Source organism: Onychostoma macrolepis, chromosome 16, assembly GCF_012432095.1.
Source record: "Onychostoma macrolepis isolate SWU-2019 chromosome 16, ASM1243209v1, whole genome shotgun sequence".
NCBI classification, from domain to species: domain Eukaryota; kingdom Metazoa; phylum Chordata; class Actinopteri; order Cypriniformes; family Cyprinidae; genus Onychostoma; species Onychostoma macrolepis.
Window position 1 is genome coordinate 11,774,658 of NC_081170.1, and position 22,417 is coordinate 11,797,074.

The 22,417-nt window shown below is 36.9% G+C and overlaps 2 protein-coding genes across 4 annotated transcripts in view; both read left to right on the forward strand.

Moving 5' to 3' along the window:
* Window positions 1-6,787, forward strand: part of LOC131521305 (transcription factor HIVEP3) — a 74,802-nt gene extending 68,015 nt beyond the window's left edge. For all 3 annotated transcript variants that reach the window (XM_058745894.1, XM_058745892.1, XM_058745893.1), the window contains 4 exons: window positions 1,256-1,431; window positions 1,555-1,656; window positions 3,470-4,083; window positions 5,042-6,787. In XM_058745894.1, the coding sequence (XP_058601877.1) occupies window positions 1,256-1,431; window positions 1,555-1,656; window positions 3,470-4,083; window positions 5,042-5,803 (1,654 nt within the window). In that variant the 3' untranslated portion in view covers window positions 5,804-6,787. The remainder of the gene's footprint in view (window positions 1-1,255; window positions 1,432-1,554; window positions 1,657-3,469; window positions 4,084-5,041) is intronic.
* A 6,425-nt stretch (window positions 6,788-13,212) lies between these two features.
* LOC131522196 (endothelin-2) lies at window positions 13,213-17,302 on the forward strand. Its single transcript, XM_058747524.1, has 5 exons — window positions 13,213-13,472; window positions 14,206-14,356; window positions 14,736-14,849; window positions 15,880-16,059; window positions 16,166-17,302. Exons 1-5 carry the CDS (start codon window positions 13,415-13,417, stop codon window positions 16,233-16,235), a joined length of 573 nt encoding a protein of 190 aa, XP_058603507.1. The 5' UTR covers window positions 13,213-13,414; the 3' UTR covers window positions 16,236-17,302.
* The last annotated feature ends 5,115 nt before the right edge of the window (window positions 17,303-22,417 follow it).

A 22,417-nucleotide genomic window follows, 5' to 3' on the forward strand; every position in this document is an offset into this window, starting at 1 on the left:
ATTAATATATTCTCTCCGACTGTGGGACTTGCAGCATTGCCTCATAAGCCTGTAACAAAGATTGTCACATCCAGCTTTTGAACAGTGAACATTAAATATATAATAATTATTAAAAATATAATAATAAATTATATACTTAATACTTAAATTAAAAAAAGAATATATATTTTTTTATTTTATAATATTTAAAATGATTTGTTTGTTGCTATAGTATATATCAAGTATGTTTGTTAACCTCAAGAGGGTAACAAAACCCCATTTTGATAGTCTTTTAAAGAGGTTTATTTTGCAATACTGACTGACTGGCTGTGCAGTTTTCTGTTTATTCCATGACTGCTCATACCAAATAAATATATAGATATGAAATGAGGATTTAAGTTATCTTATTATCTTAGATTAGGTTAATGTGTCTGCTAAAAAGAATAGTCTAATAAAACAAAATTCAGCCTAGCAACCACACAAGCACTGCAACAGTATTACAAAATTAATGTATATATTATTGTCAATCTTCAACACAAATTACTTTCTCTATGGACTAGTTATCTAGCGTATTTAGCATCAATGTAACATGTCTTTCTCTGTTTTCTCTCTCTCATCCTACTTTTTCTTTCTAGCCAAGTTTACTTTTAAACGCATTGTTTTATACAGTCTTGATTGTTTTAGAATATAAAGGAATGCCATTAAATACAACTAAATCTCTTGTGCAATACATTGTTTATGGAGTAAACGTGTATTTTGTGAGAGACTTTCAGAAGACGCATGATATGGAGTTAATAGATTTTTATATATGGCCAATTTTATCTCGCTGTCCTCAATTGGAATTGTCTTGCCAGCAAAAAACACCTAGTTTGAGCCAAATCATGGTTTCTTGAGACCATCAGTGGCCTGACAAGTGCTGAAAATATATAGTGGCAGTCCAGACCTGTTCTAATGAGGGATTCAGTGTTTTGGAAAATTTATATCAGGATCCTGCCAAAGTGAAGATTCAATCTTTATATTATTCATCTTAATGAATCTATTATTTTTATTAACCTGTCTCTCTCTCTCTCTCTCTCTCTCTCTCTGTCTCTCTCTCTCTCGCTCTGTCTCTCTCTCTCGCTCTGTCTCTCTCTCGCTCTGTCTCTCTCTCGCTCTGTCTCTCTCTCTCGCTCTGTCTCTCTCTCTCTCTCGCTCTCTCTCGCTCTGTCTCTCTCTCTCTCTCTCTCTCTCTCTCTGTCTGTCTCTCCCTCCCTCTCCTTCTCTTTCACCTGAGCAGGTATAAGTCAAATGAGGACTATGTATATGTTCGGGGTCGGGGGAGAGGAAAATATGTGTGTGGTGAATGTGGGATTCGCTGCAAGAAGCCCAGCATGCTAAAAAAGCACATTCGCACTCATACAGACGTCCGTCCTTACGTCTGTAAGCACTGCAACTTCGCCTTTAAAACCAAAGGTAGGCACATATCTTTTTTTTTTTTTTTTTTTTTTAAACACATCCCATCCAGCTACATCACAGTTCCTCTGTGTTTGTGTTCTTGTTGTTTTCTGTGTAATTGAGAATACCCTTTCCTCAAAGGGAACCTTACCAAACACATGAAGTCTAAGGCCCACGGCAAGAAATGCCTGGAGATGGGTGTGTCAGAGTCATCTGTGGATGAGCTGGAGTCTGAGGAAGCAGGTAGGGTTGCCAAAAAGAGTTTTTGAGGTTTTCTGGACATTAGGGGTGTGAATGACGATATGTAACTGCAGTTTGATCATTAAGCCATCTTCCACAGTTCTCGGTAATGATTCCTTGCTTTCAGGCGTAGTTTAGTGTGTTACATTACATTCATATGATACTTAACACATTGAAAATGTAGATGGCTTGTGGTATAGTTCAGTATAAATTTCAAAGCCTTAAATTGCTCACCCTTTGGGCTACAGACTAATTCTAGAACATATTCCACCATATCCAGATATTTTTTTAGCTTGTTTGCTTCATTGGTGCAAAAGTGATGTCAACCTTGCGGTGTGCTTTCAGACTTGAAAGTTGAAAGAAGCCAATGAAAATAGTTTGCCATAAAGAGAAGCAAGACTGACCTTCAGTTTACCGTGTTTATATAAAGCCAGAACTGAAAATTTCCTCTCTCCCTGTCTGTCTGTCTGTCTCTCTCTTACTTCTTCGTCTTTTTCTTGACATTTTTCATTCTCAGTGCATCTAAGAGCTACAAGGATATTTCATTCAGCCACACTCCATTCACTAGATTTTAAATGTAGCTGATGAATGAAGCACAACTCAAAAACACTAATTTTAATGTTATATATAGCTTTCCATGGGGGATTAATGAGAGTTTATGAGAGGAGACTGGGGCTAGTCCTAATGCCTTTCAAACATTATATACTACCGTTCAAAAATTTGGGGTTGGTATTAATTTTTTTTTTTTTTTTTTTTCAAGGATGTTTCAAATTGATCAAAAGTAATGGTAAAGACATTTATAATTAATGTTATAAAAAATATGAGAGCAGAAATATTAAGCAGCACTACTGTTTTCAACATTTAATAGTAATAGTAAATGTTTCTTGAGCACCAAATAAGCATTTTAGAATGATTTCTGAAGGATCGTGTGCAGCCTTGGTGAGTATAAGTGACTTCTTATCAACCCCAGACCTTTGAACAGTAGTACTAAAATGACTTCCAAAAATGAGTCTACACCTAGAAATATTAACTGGATTAAAAAGCGTGACAGCTGCCCCCGGTCTCCTCTTTGGTTAATTTTTTGTATCGGTACAAGTTGTATCGGTAACACTTTACAATAAGGTTCCATTAGTTAATGTATTAACTAACATGAATGAACAACAAACAATACATTCATAACAGTATTTATTAATCATTGTTAATGTTAGTTAATGAAAATACAGTTGTTCACTGTTAGTTCATGTTAATTCACAGTGCATTAACTAATGTTAACAAGCATAACTTTTGATTTTAATAATGCATTAGCAAATGATGAAATTAACATTAACTAAGATAGTCGGCACCAATAGCCTCGTGGGGCCTGTACCATGATGGTAGATGAACAAACTCAGAGTTACAGGATTAGTTTAAAGTTGACAGCCAAACCATCCAGTCCGGCTTTGTTGGTACCATGATGCTGATCATCAACTTTCTTTGTCAACTCGGGCTTTGAACCTGAGTTTGTGGAGTACGTGCACATGAATATGCGACATCACTGGCAAACAGCCAATCACGAGCCTTGGTTTAAGGTTTTGTTAAAGGTTAAGAGATTCTTCATATTGAATAATATGATTAATTTAAATACATTTACAATTAAAAAAATACTTGTTCATGAAAGGGGACAAACAAAATAAATTATCTTCAATGTAGAAGTATTGTTCATTCTTAGTTCATGTTAACTAATGAACCTTACTGTAAAGTGTTACTGCTGAGTCTATTTGTTTTGTGTGTTGACTCCTTTGTTACATTTATGAACGCATTAATTTCTGTTCAACAGGGGGCAGTGAGGAGCGAGTGTGTGAGTCAGAAGAACAGGAGGGGCACCAGTTCTCTGATGTTGAAGATTCTGAAGCAGATGATGATGAGGATGAGGAAGAAGACTTCTCTTCCCACGATGAACCATCTTCAGCCTGCTCCACTGATACTCGTCAATCCACAGGTGACCTCTCTGAAAGTGGCCAAGGCTCACAGACTGAGCACTCTGACCCTACAGCCAAAGAGGAATACTCCTCACCCCACAGACCGTGGCCTGGCATCCGAGCCGCGTCTCCAGGCAGCAAGAGGGCGTCGTTTTCCCGCAAGGGCTGGGAGGTTTCCCCGAGGACCTTCTCCCCTAGCAGTGAAGGCTCTCCCCTTAGAAGCCTGTCTCCAAGGCTTGAATTGTCTTCACCCAGCAGTCATCTCTCTCCTTCCCCAGAGAGGGGCCCGTCACCCATCAGAGGCCTCTCCCCTCTCAGGCCTCTCTCACCTCTGAGACCTGTATCCCCGGCACGATACAGGAGCGCAAGAGCTGTCTCTTCTCATACGCCCCTAAAGCCCCAGCATCGGCCGCACAGCTCACCCGCAGGGCTTCACTGGGAGCCTAGCACACCAGCTAATGAGGGTCAAAAGGTGGGTAACGCAATACAATTTAAATAACGTTTTCAATACAGGCTTATTGGAAAACCCTGCCTGTGAGGACAATTCTGCAAAAGTATATTACGTTTCTTCTCGGCACTTTCAAAGTAAAATGTCCAATGAATGAGCTAATAGCACAAAAGAGATGAACATGAATGTGGCAACATTATATTATGTTGATTGTTGTACATATTGCAGCAGTTCCGAAAAGAAAGACAAATGTTGTCACAATTGAAAATAACATACCACCTAAATGACTAAACCCTGCCTAGCAAAGACTAACGTGCGATAAAAGTAAAAAAAATTGAATGGCAACATTTTATGATGTTGGTTGTTGTACATATGGCGGGAGTAAGTGAGTGCATTGTCATGTTTGAAAATAATGTACCACGTTATTGTGGCAACATTTTATTATACTGATTGTATGTATCACGGCAAAGGCAAACCTGAGATAAAACAGCATTTGATTGAGCAGTTATGCCATTTTAGCTTACTTTTACAAGTCTTTGTGTTTCACGGGACTCGTACCCATGCATTCTAAGTTCAATGCTGTACCAGCTGAGCTACCAAGGAAGTTTGCTTTGTTAAAAAGATATACATCTGGAGCAGATTATGTGATTAGTTTAGAAATGATGCATATGGTAAAAAGTGTTTTGAGGTCATAACATAGTATTATGCAAGGAACTGCATGAAAATAATAACCTGCCCCTGCCCCAGGGGGCTTAAATTGTGTGAAAAGTTGTTGGTGTTTTACTGCCATTAATTTTCATTCTGCTGGAAACTGCAGTGAGTCTTTATTTATTTATTTATTTATTTATTTAAATTATTATAAAAAAAAAAAAAACAATTAACAATGCACGTCATTGTAAAACTGCTTGTCAAAAATATTGGTCAAAAGACAAAAACAATGGAATATAAAAGTTTGATTGCAATGCCATGTCTCCCCCTACAGGACAAGCCTGGTACTCAGCCAACTCTACAGGAGCGTATGCCCCCGGATCCCTGCCTGCTTTCCCCATCCCTACGCTTCTCTCCAAGCGAGTCTTTCCCTCCGAGTCCTGTGACGCCACGGACAGTGGACCGCATGTTCAGCCACCTACCTTTACACTCCCAAGATCAAGCCCGCATGCCCTATCACATGATTCCCATTGGGGGCATCCAAATGGTGCAGCTCAGACCCCGATCACGCCCCAAACTGGAACGACAGTCATCTTCCACCCCTTCGCCCACCTCTCCCAAAGAGGACTCCCCTTTTTCCCTCACCAGGAGGGATTATCCATGGATCTCGCTTCCAGAAACCAGTCCGCAAAGAACTCTGGTGAACAGGACAAAAAGCCAAGATGAGGGAGCCAGCCGGTCTGACCTGTCTTGTCCCAGTACAAGCTCGACGTTACCCAAACTCCCCCCTTCACAACAAGGTGGAGGGGAGCAACGAACTGCAAAGGTCAGAAAGCAATATGGCGACTCGAGCTCCGCCACAAAGACTCGCACCTTCGGTCCCGAAACATCCAGGAAAGCAGCGGCAGACAGCGATGAAGGAGCCGAGAGGATCTCGCAGGGGGAAGCAGCGAGTTCCTCACGTGAAACCAGACAGCTGCATGAGACAGAAAAGCCTGTAGCGGCGCCACTCAGGGGACGTGGCTCTTTTTCAGAAGGATGTTCAGGATCTGGCAGTGCTCCTCAGAGCCAGGAAGGTGATCCAGATAGCACTTAAAAGCCTCTGTGCACAATGGTGAAATGCTTTCTACTGCTAATACTACTATTGTTTTGTTTTGTAATGCGCTTATTTTTTATATACAAAATTTTCAATACTATTGGTAACTTGGTAAATGTTTGTTCTGCAATATTCAAGATTGTAATATGATGCACTTTTTTTTCTTGGAAAAAATATTTCTGTAAATCGATTGCGTCTGTCCCTTCTGTATCTTTACTGACATTGCAATCTTAATATATCTATTTGAATATGTATATGTAAAAAAAGAAAAAAACTTGTACTTGCAAAACATTAAGAATGGGTATGAATACATTTCTAAATGACCAAGATGAAAACTTAAATCGAGAGTAATTCCAATATTTCGTCTCTTGTCCAGTATTGCGCAAATTCTAGTGATGTGTGCCTTTTTCTGTCCAGATTTACCGCTTGAAGTGTCAAAGATAAAAGGCTGTGAATTCTTTTTATGAATATAGATTTTTTTTGTTTCAACTGAGCTGGTATTTGAAGAAACGAAAGGATTTTCTTTATAAGTTGGAGTAAACGAGACAGGCGTTGCTGTTGAATAGACAAGAAACAAAGGTTTCGGCGGCGAGCCTTGCAGGGAAATTGCACTGAAGTCATATTTTTTATAATAATAAAGTGATTAAATGATTAGATAAATCGTCTCTGTACAGATAGAAAGTCTATGGTCCATATTTATTGCCATGTAAAAATATGAAAATGCCTATGTTTTGTTTACTTTGGTTTTCAAAGGGATTTCTATTGTCATTTTTATTATTCTTTACACTTTTTGTTAATAGTTAGTTTTTTAGTTATGACCTCAAGACTTGAAATGAAGAAACTGGACAGGCTTTCAGTGAAGTCGGTCAATAGCCGAAGTTCTGGGTGGATCAAATGCCCTCCAAATTTGTCAGACATTTTGCATTTCTGAACCAATAAAGGTACACCAGGAATTACTAAACCTGCTTCTGATGGTGTCCAGTGTTTTGCAACCAGCAGATGGTGCAGTCTGTTCATTCATGTCGCTTTCATTCTCATTTTCTAGCGCTCCCACAGGGACCCGAGCAGGTGGACTATTGAGCTGACTATAGAGCTGTGTGGGAGACATTCGTGGCCTGTTCCAAGCAGGTTTTATAGTTTCCGGGAGAAAAAGATAGCACCGTAGAGACAAATATCTGGGCTTCCGCAAGAATTTCTATTCCCAAGCGAAAAACATTCGAGTCTGAGACGTGGCAGATCATCTGTTCACTTCCTAAAGGCAGTTTGTCCAAGGCTATTTCAGAAGTGTTTTTTTTTTTTTTTTAGTTCATTCTTCTTGAGACTTTTCGAACTCAGTGATGTAATAGTTTTTGTTTTATCCATGTAGAGTTCCACAGCTGTGTGTGACAGATGTGTTTGCTGTGGAGAACGTTGCGCAGACCTTGAAGCCACTTTATCATTTCATCAAATTGTTCTCTGAAAAGATTCAAGTACAAGCGGTGCTATCGGCATAAACATACAGTAAGACAAAAGACATAATGTGAAATGTTTCATCATTCATGACACATTTTATGCGGATTATTACTTCTATTAGATTATTACTTTTAATCAGTTGCTCGTACTACTAAATAAGCATTTACTGAGGATCTGTGTGAATGAGAACAGACAATGTTCTGTTTCAGTCTGGTTTCCTTCAATAAGAATTGAAATAGAAAGAATGCTATTGAGCTCAGTTATATGATCCCACCAGGATCAGGCTTTGTGTAATTATCATTCTCGTGACGTAAAGCAAAAATGTAAGTAGTGCAATCATGAATCAATCGAAATATACAGGTTAAATGGGTCGGGTGATTAAAATTTGAATGTGGTTCAACCCCAGTGCAGTTAGTGCCATACCAGTATCTTTATTTGCCTTATCGTTATCACTTTCTCTTGAATACAATCAGGTGTAAACATTAACCATCCCATTAAGTGATACACTCCGCAATAATGTATTTTATGTTCAGTCTCTGTTTTTGCAACAGTCTGACACTTGGGATTGTCTTTATACAACACTGGAAGATATAAACACAAAGCTATGCAGGTGTGTATATTACACTCTTACTTTTTAAAAGTAAAAATGCTATTTAGTTAACAGAAAATTAATAGAAAAACTACACTGTTTTTGCAGAATTGCTCATTTTTACTGAAGTAATCAAAATATAGTATTTTGTATATGAATTACCTTATAACTTATGGTAAAATTGTATATTATGACATCAACCTATTATGCCTGAATCCAGTGCAGGTTTGGCTCCAAGATTCTGCTGCAATCCTTTATATATAACCAGGAAACAGGAAGTGAAACTAGTTGAAGGTAAAGTTCAGAAGAGTCAGTCAGTCAGTCTCATTGATGGAGGGAGGTTGAGGATGAAAAGTGTGGAGCAAAACTAAATGTACATGGACAGGTCGAAGGGATGAGGAGGACTGTAATTAAAGATAAACAAAGGTGTTTATGGGAGTAGGGGACAGAGACACCCTAACAGCATTTAAATGCTAATACCACGCCTCCCTCCACAGTCTGGACACACCAAGTGCTTGTGTGTGTTTATGAGTGAGTGGCTGCTGTTTTCAGACTGATTTGCTGTGGTAGCATGAATGTAAATGAACGGGAAGTTCAAGTACAAATGGATTTTTTTCAATCAATAAATGTTTTTTTAATTTTGTTTCATGTGAAGCGGGATCGATAGCTTTCCCGTAAATTATGACATTCTTTAATTTAGAGATATATTAGATATTTAGTCACATATTTATGAAACGAGCAAAAAAGTTCCAGGAAAATCAAATATTTAATCGTAAATCATTATATAAATCCCGCTAAGCTTTAAATGTCTTTTAATCTGTTTACTGTGCATAACAATGATAAAGTATTTTAACTGTGCACTGTTAAACAACAGGTTAAACATTACACATATTAGTAGAGCGCAGTGGATTCTGTAAGATTGAGATCAGTCAGTCAGAAAGAAAGAAATTAATACTTCTATTCAACAAAAAGGCAGTAAAACTGATAAAAAGTGACGGTAAAGACTTTATCATTGTTATAAAAATGTTCTTTTTTTCAAAGAAAATTAGCACATTTTCCACAGAACTATTAAGCAGGCCAGCCTTTTACAATTGTGATAATGAGAAATGTTTTTTGAACTTCGTATCAGGATATTAGAATGATTTCCGAAGGATCATGTGACATTGAAAAAACTGGAGTAATGGCTGGAATCACAGGAATAAAAGTCATTTTAAAATATATTAAAATAGAAAACGATTTTTTTTTAATAGTAATAATAGTTCACAATATTACTGTTTTACTACATTTTTGATAAAATAAATGCAGCCTTGGTTAGCATTTTAAAAAAAAAAACATAAATCCAACCTTAAACCTTTAAACAGTCATCAAATGTTTAAAAAAATCAAGGTTAATATGCAGTCATTTTCTGTTGCTCAGTGCCTGAATATTGTACAGTCGAGCACATTATGGCTGCTTATAAGTAAATAAATGTAACTGAAATATTGTTTTGAGATGGAATTGATCATGTGAGAAGAAAAATACTGAAAGAGATATGAAACTAGCTCAACAGAGAAGGAAATCTCATAAACTTTAGTTATATCTTTAATATATGTTTTATACAATTTCAAATGAATAAAAAATAAAAATGTGACTGCAGAATATTGCGACTGACCAGTCAGAATCAAGTATTCATTGAACACCCAAGTCCTACTAGCTTTGAACTAAAGATTATAGTATTAAAAAAAATCATATTCTGTGTTAAAGGGATAGTTCACCCAAAAATGAAAATTTTAATGTTTATCTGCTTACCCCCAGAGCATATAAGATGTAGGTGACTTTGTTTCTTCAGTAGAACACAAACTAAGATTTTTAACTCAAACCGTTGCAGTCTGTCAGTCATATAATGTCAGTCAATGGGCTCCACGGCTTTGAGAGTCAAAAAAACATACACAGACAAAACCAAATTAAACCCTGTGGCTCGTGATGATACACTGAGGTCTAAAGACACGAAACGATCGGTCTGTGCAAGAAACTGAACGGTATTTATATCGTTTTTTTTATCTCTGATACAATCTCAATTAGGAATCCCTTTAAGATTGGTTTTGTGGTCCAGGGTTTTAGCCTTTTTCACACATCCGCGTTTCTGGCTTCCGGATTGGCGCTTGCAGCGTAAAAGTTTTTCCGGTGACAACAGCAGCCGTACTGAACAAGAATGAATTCGAGAATCAAAGTCTTTTATTACAAATTAGATCCTATGAAAATGCTTGAACTGCCGGTACTGTACTCTACAAAGCACAAACATTTCACAATTAACTGTTTGGTCAGCTCGGGTCATCACAAATACAAGTTTGTTTAATTCTAAATGGTGGCAGTTATAATTCAGTTAGCTTTGCCATTGTGTCCGTTTGGTGCTGGCTGTGAATAAGTATCTATGACTCTCCACATGATTTTTTTCGCTATTATTATTATTAAAGTAATGTTGAATTTTCTACTTGCTCTCCTTTGCATTAATGTGATGGAGTAAATGTACGTTGTATAATGTGCCCTGGGAAATACATATTAATTTGATGATTCATGGCTTTGTTCCTATTCTATCGGGATTACGTTGTTGTGTTAAGTTTAATATGCTTCAACTGGACTGAGAATTGTTTAATGTATTCTTGGGAAAATGTGCATCTGGACATAATTGTTGCCATTTTGAAGTAATTTATCATGATGTGGTGATTTGAGGGGAAATGACTGAGTAAACTGAGATAATACGCTCAAATATACCGGAGATCAAAGACTATTTAAAAAAGGGACTTTGCTGGAGACGGAGAATAGATCCATCCAGCGCTATGTTAAGCGCATTATCTCACGAGTCAGCGGTCTGAGTGGCCATATAAGTTACAAACAAGTAAAATTATATTTCTTTATAGATCATATAACAACAACTTGGAAAACAGACAGTTGGACATTGCGGTGTATCAGAGGTAAAACCCAATATAAATACTGTTCAGTTTCTTGCACAGACCGATCGTTTCGCGTCTTAAGACCTCAATGTATCATAACGAGCCGCAGGGTTTAATTTGGTTTTATCGGTGTATGTTTTTTTGACTCTCAAAGCCGTGGAGCCCATTGACTGACATTATATGACTGACAGACTGCAACGGTTTGAGTTAAAAATCTTTTGTGTTCTACTGAAGAAACAAAGTCACCTACATCTTATATGCTCTGGGGGTAAGCAGATAAACATCAAATTTTCATTTTTGGGTGAACTACCCCTTCAACTGTTCTTCAAGAATGATAAAGAAGCTAAAAATGTAACAACTGTCTTTAATCAGAGTGCACTCCTCAGAGCAGCTCTCTGATCTACATGCTCTGAAGGAAGAGACCGGAAAGAACATGATAGGATTTTGGAGGGATGAGCACATTTCCTCTGTCTGTGGAATGCAGAGGAATCTGTTCTATCGCTCTGCAGTGACTTCCTTCACAATGTCACACATTCTTTCATCCATCTGCAGAAGATAGGACTTGGCAGTACTGAGAAGAAAACTTTCTGGCAAATGTCTGCTAAAACTAATTTCTTGCTCATAAATAGCACAAGACGCATATGAGCAAATGAGCTCAAATTTATGCATGGAAAAAAGTTAACCAAGTTTTCAAGAACATATTTAAGACTGTCAACTATAAAAGCGTCCTGTTCTTCACAATTCAAAATATTTGCAGTGCATAAAATCTTTCCATCTGAGTGTGGGATGATGTATGCAATCTGTATGTCCAGATTAGTAATTCAATAAGATTTCCATATTAATATTCCTATCAGCATGAGGGACTTTTCTCAGCTGCAATGAGAGAAGTGCTTCAGCAAACTCTCATCTGGGTTTTACAATGCAATTGATAAAGCATGCTAATCAAAGTGTGTGGTGAGATTATGTTATGATGCATTTGCATGATCCACAGCGGCTGCTGCTGACTCTCCGTACACATGTGCTGGAAAGTCTGTGAATGGACACTGTGTGCACATCCCACGCTAGGGGGCTGTATTTGCAAACTCAGCCCGATACCTGCGAGGCTGTGCCCCTGCATCTTATCTTTGCACAGGTCACGGCAAACCATCACGGAAACCCAACTTTGCTCATGCACTAATGAACATTGCTCATCTTCAGTTCTTGTAAAGCAGATTTCTTTGACAGTGCAGAGGCACTCAACGTTTATTGTCACTCATACAATGTAATGTAATAAAACTATCACTATAAAGATACATTTTATTTTATTAAAATCTTCATTTACTTTGCATTTATGCTTTTGTCTTACAGTGTATTCTATTTTGTATGCAAATTACATTATTTCATTTTATTATGATTTTAGTAAAATGCAGATACTATTACAGTTTTGGTAAGATTTTTAACTTGTTTTTATTATTATACATTTTTTTTTCATTTAAATTTGAGTTAAAATGTGTCTTTTTGTCATTTTATTTTTTATTAGTGTTTGCTTTTTAATATGCACCTGTAATAGTGGTTTTAGTAAATATACTGTATAGTATATACATTCGTAGTATTTTTATTAATATTATATAAAAATATAATTAAAAGATAGGAAACCTTACATTTAGCCTACTTTGCATTTACATTTTTATTAGTTTTTGCTTTTTAATGTCTTGCTTTTTAAAAAAAAATTTTTTTTAGGTTTTAGTTATCTATTATAAATAACTCTAGTTATTTATAATTGTCTTTTCAGATTTTCAGAAACGTTAAAAGATCAGTCATTTTAGATTATTGAAATATCATAAATATCATAAGTGGTGGCATTAAGTGAACGATTTATGACACAATTTAATTCAAGACAATGCATAAATGTTACGTTTTATCAAAGTACCACAACAGCTCTTTAATAATATCTAAAGGAAATGAACTGGTTTATGCTGGCTCTGTATGTAGCAACACAAAATAATCAAATCAATTTTGAATTACATTTTCATATCTCTGACTAATTTGTATAATCAGAAACAAATAGTGGCCAGAGGGCATAGGAAGCTTCTTTCCCCACTGTCCACCCACACTTGGACCTCATAGACAGGAGATGCCCTCTAGAATGTTCCTTCTTTCCACGGAACGCTGTCTTTCCCTGCAAAGTGCATGCAAGAGAATTCATGCAAAGCAGCAAATCTGCTGATATCCTCTTGTGACTCCTCTTTTCCTGCTGGCCCTCCAAAGCAACCCTCTTCCCACCCCCAGTCCCATTAGTCAATTGAGATCCACATTAAGTTCCAGGCAAGAAAAAAGATTTTTTTTTTTTTTGTTTGTTTGTTTTTACACTCTTGATCATCATTGTTCGGGAGCTTGGGTCTCTTCCTCACAAACAATCCAGTGACCCCGTTTGTTGAGGGGGTAGCAGAGAATTGGAATTTGCAGAGTGCAAAGACAAGCTGGAGTTGTATAACTAACACCCACAACAGCCAACCTAGTGGGGGGTGGTGCATAGCACGAGCTATAAGTGTGGCCAAACAGGGCAGTTCTACATTAGACAAGCACCTGCAGCTGAGTAAGATCTATTGGGATTGCTTAGGTGAACATCTGCACTTCTTTCTATTGAAACATACATGCAACATGGAATCAAGAACTACTCTGATCTTCATTTTCACCTTGTACACAACTCTTCTTGAAGGTAAAACATTTGTGTGTGTTATATTTCTGGTATTTACTGTATTTCATGTGTTATTTTTTATTTTCTATATTTAACGATGTACTGTATATGTCAGTTACTGTAAATATATTTTATTGTTATCTATTGTATATTTTAATAATGTATAAATAAATAATTTCCCATTTAAATTAGAATTTTAGAATTTTTTGAATTAGGATTTTACTTTTACTTGATTATAAATCTAAGTTTGAGATTTTAAATACCTTTTTAACTGTGCCTTCATTCTCAAGCTTGTTGAGATGAAACATTTGTAATTTTACTTTGATAGTTTAACATTTAAACTCACTTTAAACTCAGCTTCATACAGTTCTATAACTGTTTAAATTTTAAACATCTGTCTGACAATATGTGAACACAGTCAGGGATTCATATTCATTTTGTACTAATCTGTCGCCTCAGTGTCGACAATTAAAGCCAAAATTGACAGCTCAGCACAGATGTGTGTGAATAGCTGTGAACTTTACAGCTGCCCACTATTCGTTAAGATCAAACATCTGAGACCTTGTTTGTCATTACATAAGAAAGTGGGAATAGACTGAGGTGATAAATCAAAATCATAAAAGTATAATAATAACATGTGGTGTACGGAGCTCATAATTTCTCTGAGACTCAGTCATTTAGTCTCTGCTGGAGCTTTTTGGCCCAGAATAATTACGGGAAGTTTTATGGACCGCAATATATCTCTTGTCTGCAGGCTGGGGGTTGCCTCTAGTGCCCCAGACTGACCCGAGTGACCCGTCTGCAACCCATAAGGTCAGGAGCAAACGCTGCTCCTGCAACAACCAGCTGGATTCGGAATGCCACTATTTCTGCCATCTGGACATCATCTGGGTGAACACGCCAAGGTGAGTGTTCACCCATGCATGGGCTAACCTGCGTAAACCGTATGTAAGTAAACCAAAGCGGAAGTTCAACCAATGCCGAAGACTCTTTAGAAGCTGAACAGAAACATTAAGGAAGTATTCTGTAAATCTGTTTCTGTTTCAATAAACCAGTGCACATTTGTGACTTCAATGAGAGTGTTTTTAATAGTTCAAAAAGATTCACTTTTGAGTTGTTGTGCATTTTATTGCTGTTTATCTAGAATACTTTTGGCGCCAGTTGCAATTGTCATGCTTAAAGTTTAAAAAGTACAAAGTCCCATTGTCTTTTATTCCTGTGATTCCCTCTCTGATGAGTTAATCAATGACTGGATGCTTTCTGATTGTCTTCTCTCTTCCACAGTAAGACCACGGTGTATGGATTGGGCAGTCCGTTGGCTCGCCGGCGCAGGGCTACAGGCCGCTGCTTCTGTTCCAGTCCTGCAGATCGGACATGCAATGCATTCTGTCAATACAGGTGAGCCTTATCTCTCATCTGCTCCTTAATGATCAAATGACAGCCATGTGCAAATTTGTGGGAAGTGGCAGTCATTCTTCTTTAGAAGGCTATTTTTAATGCCAGGGTGTGCACGATTAGGGCGTGTGGAGTTATCATGAGGGCGTGAGGTGATACCAGACAAACACTGCTGGAGAATCCAGACTATACGACAGGAGAATGTTTCTGAATTAGAATTACTAAGATGGAGAGAGTTTCATCTAATGAGTCAGAGTTTTAGCTAATGGCATTTAGGCCATGACTGCTATTTGATACCGCAAGAAAAAAAAAATGTCATTATGACAGGCTGCTTAGTCATTAAAGCAGTCTTATCTATTATCAGCTTTTAACCACTGTTACATATCCATAAACGAAACCGTTTTGTTTTTGCAATCTGTTGTTATGACAACCAAATAGACTATAGTTTTGATTTGGCCAGAAAAACTGAACTACTTTCCTATTAACTGCTGAGAAAAACAGCTAAAACCAACTGTTAACTGGTCTTAGCTGGTTTAGCGTCACCGTCTTTATCATTCATCGGCCAAAAAAAAGTCACCCTGAAATTGATTCCAATTATATTGTTCATTGGTGTAAACGGGCCTTAACTAGCTACAATGCTGCTAGATTTTTTTCAATAGCATTTTCAAAAAGTTAGTTTTTCTTAACAAGTAGCAATGTAGCACAGCCAAACATGTTATAGTTAGCTATTTGTCAGTTGCTTATAGTGTAGCTAACTACTTTTTTTAAAGGGTAGCTTAACTTAAAGCTTAACAAATCTTTCATTATATGCTGTTTATAAAGACATGATGTAACGGAAATAGCAACTGATCATTTTTCATCCAAACTTGAAATTGTAATTTTGTAAGTTTGAAGTAGCTTCCCCAACACGTATTGACTTTTTAATAGATTTATTAGCCATTATAGCAGTCATCCAGGACAATGCAGTGTTTATTTTGATGCATTTACTGCCAAGAATGTTTTTTTGGACTAATTTTGTGCATATTTCTCCAAGCTCTGAAAATCCTGCCATCATGCTGGTTCACCCATCTGAACCTGTGCCTGAAAAACAGGAACAACCCAAATCAGATCAACTGACTGCCCTAAATAACTCAGAAAATGCCAGTCCAGGAGTTCTGGTTTTAGGGAAGTCTTTCTCCCCTGGGGCTCGGTCAGACGTCATAACCTTCCTCAGGTAAGGCCACATTACACAAATCACGAAATTCATGTTTACACACCTTATTCTGCGATTATGTCCTCATTAACACCATTACTTACAACAAACCCATCTGACTTTACAGGAACCTGGTAAGGGCTAGAGCCAGAGCCCTGGGAAAGGCATCCAAGGCCAGTAAACCTGGCTACAGATGAAGTCCTTACCTGGTGGAGAGATGGGAGTGCGAGCACTTGAACAAAAAATGACCCTTGTGAAACCAGGGTCAGCAAAACATGCATACGCTGCGATCTAGAAGCAGCGTTCCTCAAGGACAGTCCTGTGCGGTGGAAACGGAGCCTTTGTCGCACGTTTAAGACAGAATGGGAGAGATGAAGGCTTGTGAGATGTGAAGGAGATATTTGTGAGTTGAAGGCAAGTCAGACCTGTCCACTGGGATAGCACAAAAGAGGGTTAGGTGTTAGCGACAGTCCTGTAGTGCAAACAGCACGTTAGCCAAGTGGCAATGAGCTACCTGACAGCTAGTCAAAAAACACCAAGTTTGAATGGTTTGAGATAAAAAGAGACAGGTGAAGTGCTAATGAAAGTTGGTTGGAAGAGCACAGATAGTTAGAAACTGCAGTACTTCTACAATTTATTGGCACCATTGGAGCCGTTTTAACAAAACAGAAAAAGTGTAAAAATAAATCAATTTTAAAAATGACTATTTATGTTTTAGGAGAGACAGAAGATAACCTATATTTGAGTAGTTAATTATTTACAAACAATAATTCAAAATTGAGTGTCATGCCAAAAAGGATAGCATCTTGGACTGCGGCAATTGGAGCCCCAAACTGCAACAATTTGGATTCCTTGTAACCTAAATGCTCTTAAAGCTGGCATAATAATAGGATGTTTCTGAAAATATAGCATAAGGATGACCACTTTGCCCTTGTTTTTCATATCAATCCAGCTTTACCTAGCATTATATGTATTCATAAGTGATGCAGAGTGCAGACAGTTGTGGTGTTACAATCTGTTGTTATGACCTTATGACGGACAATAGATTTAATCTTGCCAAAAAAAAGCTGGAGTACTTTCCAATTTATTGAATAGCATTGGAACATTTTAGAGCACTAACAGTGTAGAGCACACAATAAGTATGCACTTTAAGATTATTTTTGGCTGTTGTACTATCATATGTATGTAAATATAAACATATATTTTTTTGTTAATTATTATGTTTAACCATTAAGAATTCTGTAGAGAAAGATTCCTGTATTGTATCAGCTACATGGTTTCACAACGAAGTTTTATACCATTATAATGAAATTTGTGTATTCCATAAATGTATTCATTTTCACATACTCTGAATATGTTAGATGATATCTATAAGCTGTTATTAACAAGAATCCTAATAAATTCATCTCAAAATAACAAGTATTATTGCTGGATTTTGTTTCCTTCTGAAGTACGTCTGTCTGTCATCCTGCTGTTGTCTTGTTTCTGTGTCACCTGCAGGAATTATTATGTTCAAAAATAAAGCAATAGCCTACAATTACACTTCATGTTAAAACATCGTTGGCATCATCTCTTGCATACTTAGGTTTGTATAATTGCCCTGGATCACTGCCTATTCCTCGGTTGACAAAGCACCTTGGCACGAAAGCTCAAAGGGTGTGTACATGGTTGAAAAGTGATTAGTTTGAACACATTGGCATGTTGTTGTGATGTGAAAGATAGATTCTTGTAGAGCAGGTGAATTAGGCAGGAAGCTTGCAGGCGTATGGGAAAGAAACAGTGTAGACAATAGCAATGTGAGAACAACAAGTCTTAATGGTTTCCACCTTCCTGTCATGATAGATGATAGGCCAACAGTGCACATAAGGCCATTTATCCTGATTATTTATTCTCAAATTGTATTCATCCTTTTAGTCTAAGACTACTGTACATTTAAAATGGACTAAAAGCGTGCATTGCTTCATTATTCTGTTATTGAACATCCAATACATTGCATGTCTACTGTATGCGTATCATACCAATCCAGACATTCCTAAAGCAAATGCATAACCTTTATTGCCTCAAGGTTTCTCACCATGTCTGCTCATTTAAATGGGTTTAATATGTGTGAGAAATGCAGCCACATGAATGGACCGCAGTGACTGATGGTGAGATAACTGCAATTTCAATGAGCAAAATACCGGGGAAAAACATATACGTCAACATTACATCATTGTACTGGTATGAAAAGCCTTATAAAACTGCTTTTAATTATGAAATACTGAATAACCAAAACCTCTGAGATTGTGAGAGCAAGGGACATTTCATCATTTGATAGTTGTTTCTCCTGGCCACTCTTTTCAAAATAATAAAGACTGTTATTATTACAGTTATTCACTGTAATTCCTGAAAAACTAGCAAACGATTCATTTGAGTGGATTTTTTTTCAATAATTATCAAATATTGAGCAACACAGGTAAAAGAACTTGATGGACTCTGGGATTTTGAAAGCATGTCTGCAACAAAAAATTAAATTAAATAAAAACAAAAAGAACCCAATAATAATAATAAATCTCTTATAACAGCATTTGGGCCACTTGTTTCAAAATAATCTTGACTGGGACAGTCAAGCACCAAATTACAATATATATGTTTTGACTTGTGCACTTTTATGTATTTCAAGTTTTCTGAAGCCAAGGTTTATGCGGCAAACAGACTGGAAGTGGATATTTGCTGTAAGTTGTTTCAAGTCGCAAACGATTCATTTGCTACGATTGCCCACTTTTATGATGCTTAACTGCAGATAGGGTGAGTAAATGATTAGGCCTACAGAACTGTCATTTTTATATATATTACTTCAAGATAGTTTCATTTACCAGAGATATAATCCTTTTGAACACACAATTACTAAATTACTTTGACAAGTTCATGAGGTTTATTCCCCCAACAATATTCACATTTGAAACAATGGCAGCGTCCATCTCTCCCTTGAGCTCAAGGTCTGTTGCACCGCCAACAGCCATCTTTGTCCCGCTCGAAAAACAGGATGCCTTTACACATTCCATCCCAACTGCATATCGCATTCTGAGTGAGGAGAATGTCAGGAAAGGCACATCAGAGGTAAATCAGAGGAAGTGATATGAAGTAGACGGCTGTCGATAATGGAAAGCATAAAAAACTGGCACGTTTTCTCCCCTCGGTTGCAGCCGTAGGCACGAACAATAGGGGAAATGGAATTGTTGTATTCTTAATCGACAGTTAACTCTTAGCATCTCAGAGAAGCTTCTGGTCATGACCTGGTTAATCTGGGGTTAACACCAGATGGCAGAGTGTTCTATATCCAAAAACTCTGATAAAGATAACTGACACCAAATGATAACTAATCAGGACATATTTACGTAGTAGAGTGATATCAGCAACTGCTTATTGGCTATATGTGACTATAATTACCGTTAAGAGGGATCAATGGCTGTTACATACAGACTGCTGTCTGTGTGCCAGATTGTTGAATAAGCAGCACGTAGCTGTTTAATTAACGGGAATATACTCTATGAACTACAAGACAGAGCAAAATAACATTAGCCTAATACCATGTATCTCTGATGCTTTGAACATGAAAAATAAAACTGTATGTTCATTAAATATTTTATCAAATGTTTCTGTTGTTTTTCATCAAATTATGATTTTTATTTCAAAGTTTAAAATTCTTGAAGTTAGAGAAGGAATGACTAACAAATGACCGCAAGTCTTATTGTTGGTTTAATTTAATATCTTCTTATCTGTTTACTCAGTGTTATTGAAATGTTTATGCGTTCTGACTCTTGTGAATGTTATTAATTTGTCCCTCTTTTTTTTTTTTTTTTTTTTTTTTACTTATGTCTCATGTCTTTTGTATTTGTTGTCTGAAATATCTTTGTTTATGATGTAGTTTGTCAGAGGTTTAGCTAGGACACTTTTCTTAAAAAAATTAAATTAAATTAAATTAAAATTAAAGTTGTACTGAACTTTTGGGGCAAAACAATCAGAAAGTAATGCAAAATGATTTAATCACTGGAACAATGTTACAGTAATTCAAAATATAGTTTTATGCCAGTAAATTCTCATTTTGCCCGTCATTTTGGCAGATGAGGAAAAAGGTTAATTTTAGACTTTACAGCAGTCTTGTCCTTACGGTACATTGCGTGATCTGTTTCTAAGAGATATACTTAATCAGATCTTCATTTGACAGTCCCTCTTGGGAAGCAGGAGCCAAGTTATCATTCCAAAGCATTTGGGACATTTGTCAAAGCCAGTTTTTATGTGCTATGGGACTGGCCTCAATCAACCCCTTTCACTTTTCTCTCTCACTTGTGTGTCTACATCAGGAAGTAGCTGTTTCCTTCACGACCCAAACAAGCAAACAAACAGTTCTTCCTAATCACAGTTCCCTTGCTGATAAATACCTTTCCATCAATATGTGCTGTCTGGTTGATGAAATATCTGTCTTTCTTTATTAGCCCTGTGCTTGAGGGTTTTAAGTAAATGAAATATTTAACTGAGTATTGAAAAATCATTATTGCAGCACTATGCAAAGAAGGCTAATTTATGAGCAGCTGTCATGAAGGAATAAAATAAAGATTCTGTCATCATTTAGCTACTAACCCTCATGTTGTTTCAAACCCCATATGACATATCCTCTGCTCTCTACCATACAGTTGAAGCTTATAGTGACCAGTGGCCATTTATTTACATGGTTCATATTTTGTGATGTTCATTTTGTCTGTTTTAAATATTTGTAGGCTAATTAATATTTGTCAATTTAAATATGGATTTCCTAGGATTTGATTACATATTAGTTCTCTGAATGTAGATTTTTTTTTGTAACCATTTAGGTCACCTCACCCAGTGGTCGATAAAATATCCCGATTTAACTATTTCGATTTAACGACTTCGATTTAACGATTCAGTGCATGAGTGAACAGTCCAAATGAATCAACCTGAAACGCAAACAATTTCCAGACCTTGTTGCAAAGCCATTTGACCGATGAGATCAAAAATAGCCATGCAGGCTAATTAATTCAAGAATGTAGCATCGCTAGTTTTGATAATAAACAGCTGATTGAAAACGCACATGACTTAATTGCTGCAATATTATCAAAGGAAATGACAAGCCCATAGACAAGCCCATTTTTACTGGAGGCTCGTGCTCCAGTAAAAAAAAGAAAAAAAAAAGGCACTAAACAATTTGATGAAAAGATGCATGAAATAGGCATACATAAAAATGCCTTCATGTGAATTTGCTTTTAATGTTCCACCTTAGTCATTTTTATAGCACGCAATCAACTAAGCAATCATTTGAAATATTGTAGGCCTAACGGTGCTAATGTAGATTTATTTCATTATTTTTAGACACACTTGAATCAGTCCCTAGGGAAATTAGACACGGTTCAGGTGTCCCGTGATATATGAGGCTCAGACAGTTCAGATCAGTAATGTCTTTAATAAATTACTCGGATTATAAACCAGCGCCCCCTAGCGTATAATATCAATAATTATGATTCATTTATAGCTTTGGTGCCCAAGATGCATTTGTTTATCTTCTATAGCTTTTATTTAATATATTATTTTCGCTTATTGGCAGAAATCATTTAAATAACATTTATTTCAATCAGTCATAACAGAAGTGTCCAAGAACAGATCATGTGGCCAATCTCTAAATAAAAATGTAAGAATGTAAAGAATTCCCTTCCCTGTGTATTAAAATGTCATCTGTGTGGTGTTTTGTGGTCTTTGGAACACGGGGAGCAGCAGGTGCAAGGGGGGGATGCAGCATCTGGAATAGATTTGAGATATTTCATGGTGAGGAATTTTTGGGTCAAATAATGTTTTAAGCCTGGAATTGACCTACAGAACACATTATTCACAGACCTTGGACATCTGTGTGTGTGGGTGCAGGGCCGCTGCTGGCCAAATGGGTGCCCTAAGCAGGATTGTATTGTTGTGCCCCCTCCCTCAAATATCATGGAAGTAAACAAAAATACCTACTATAGGGGTCAAAATAGAACTTTAATAAAATATAAAAGTAAATAAATAAATAAATTGTAATTAAATTGTATTATTTAAAATTACAATTCATCTATATGTCATCTATAGCAGTGGTTCCCAACCACGATCCAGGAGGCCCCCCAAAACTTCAAAAGTTTTTCAAAAATTACCCCAAAAGTTTTCCATGTCTCCTTAATCAAACACACCTGATTCAGATCATTAGCTCATTAGTAGAGACTCCAAGACCTGAAATGGGTGTGTCAGACAAAGGAGAGATGCAAAATGTGCAGTGTCGGGGGGCCTCCTGGAGCGTGGTTGGGAACCACTGATCTATAGCAAAAAGGTGGCCAAAAATGAGAGATTAAGCGGATATTTG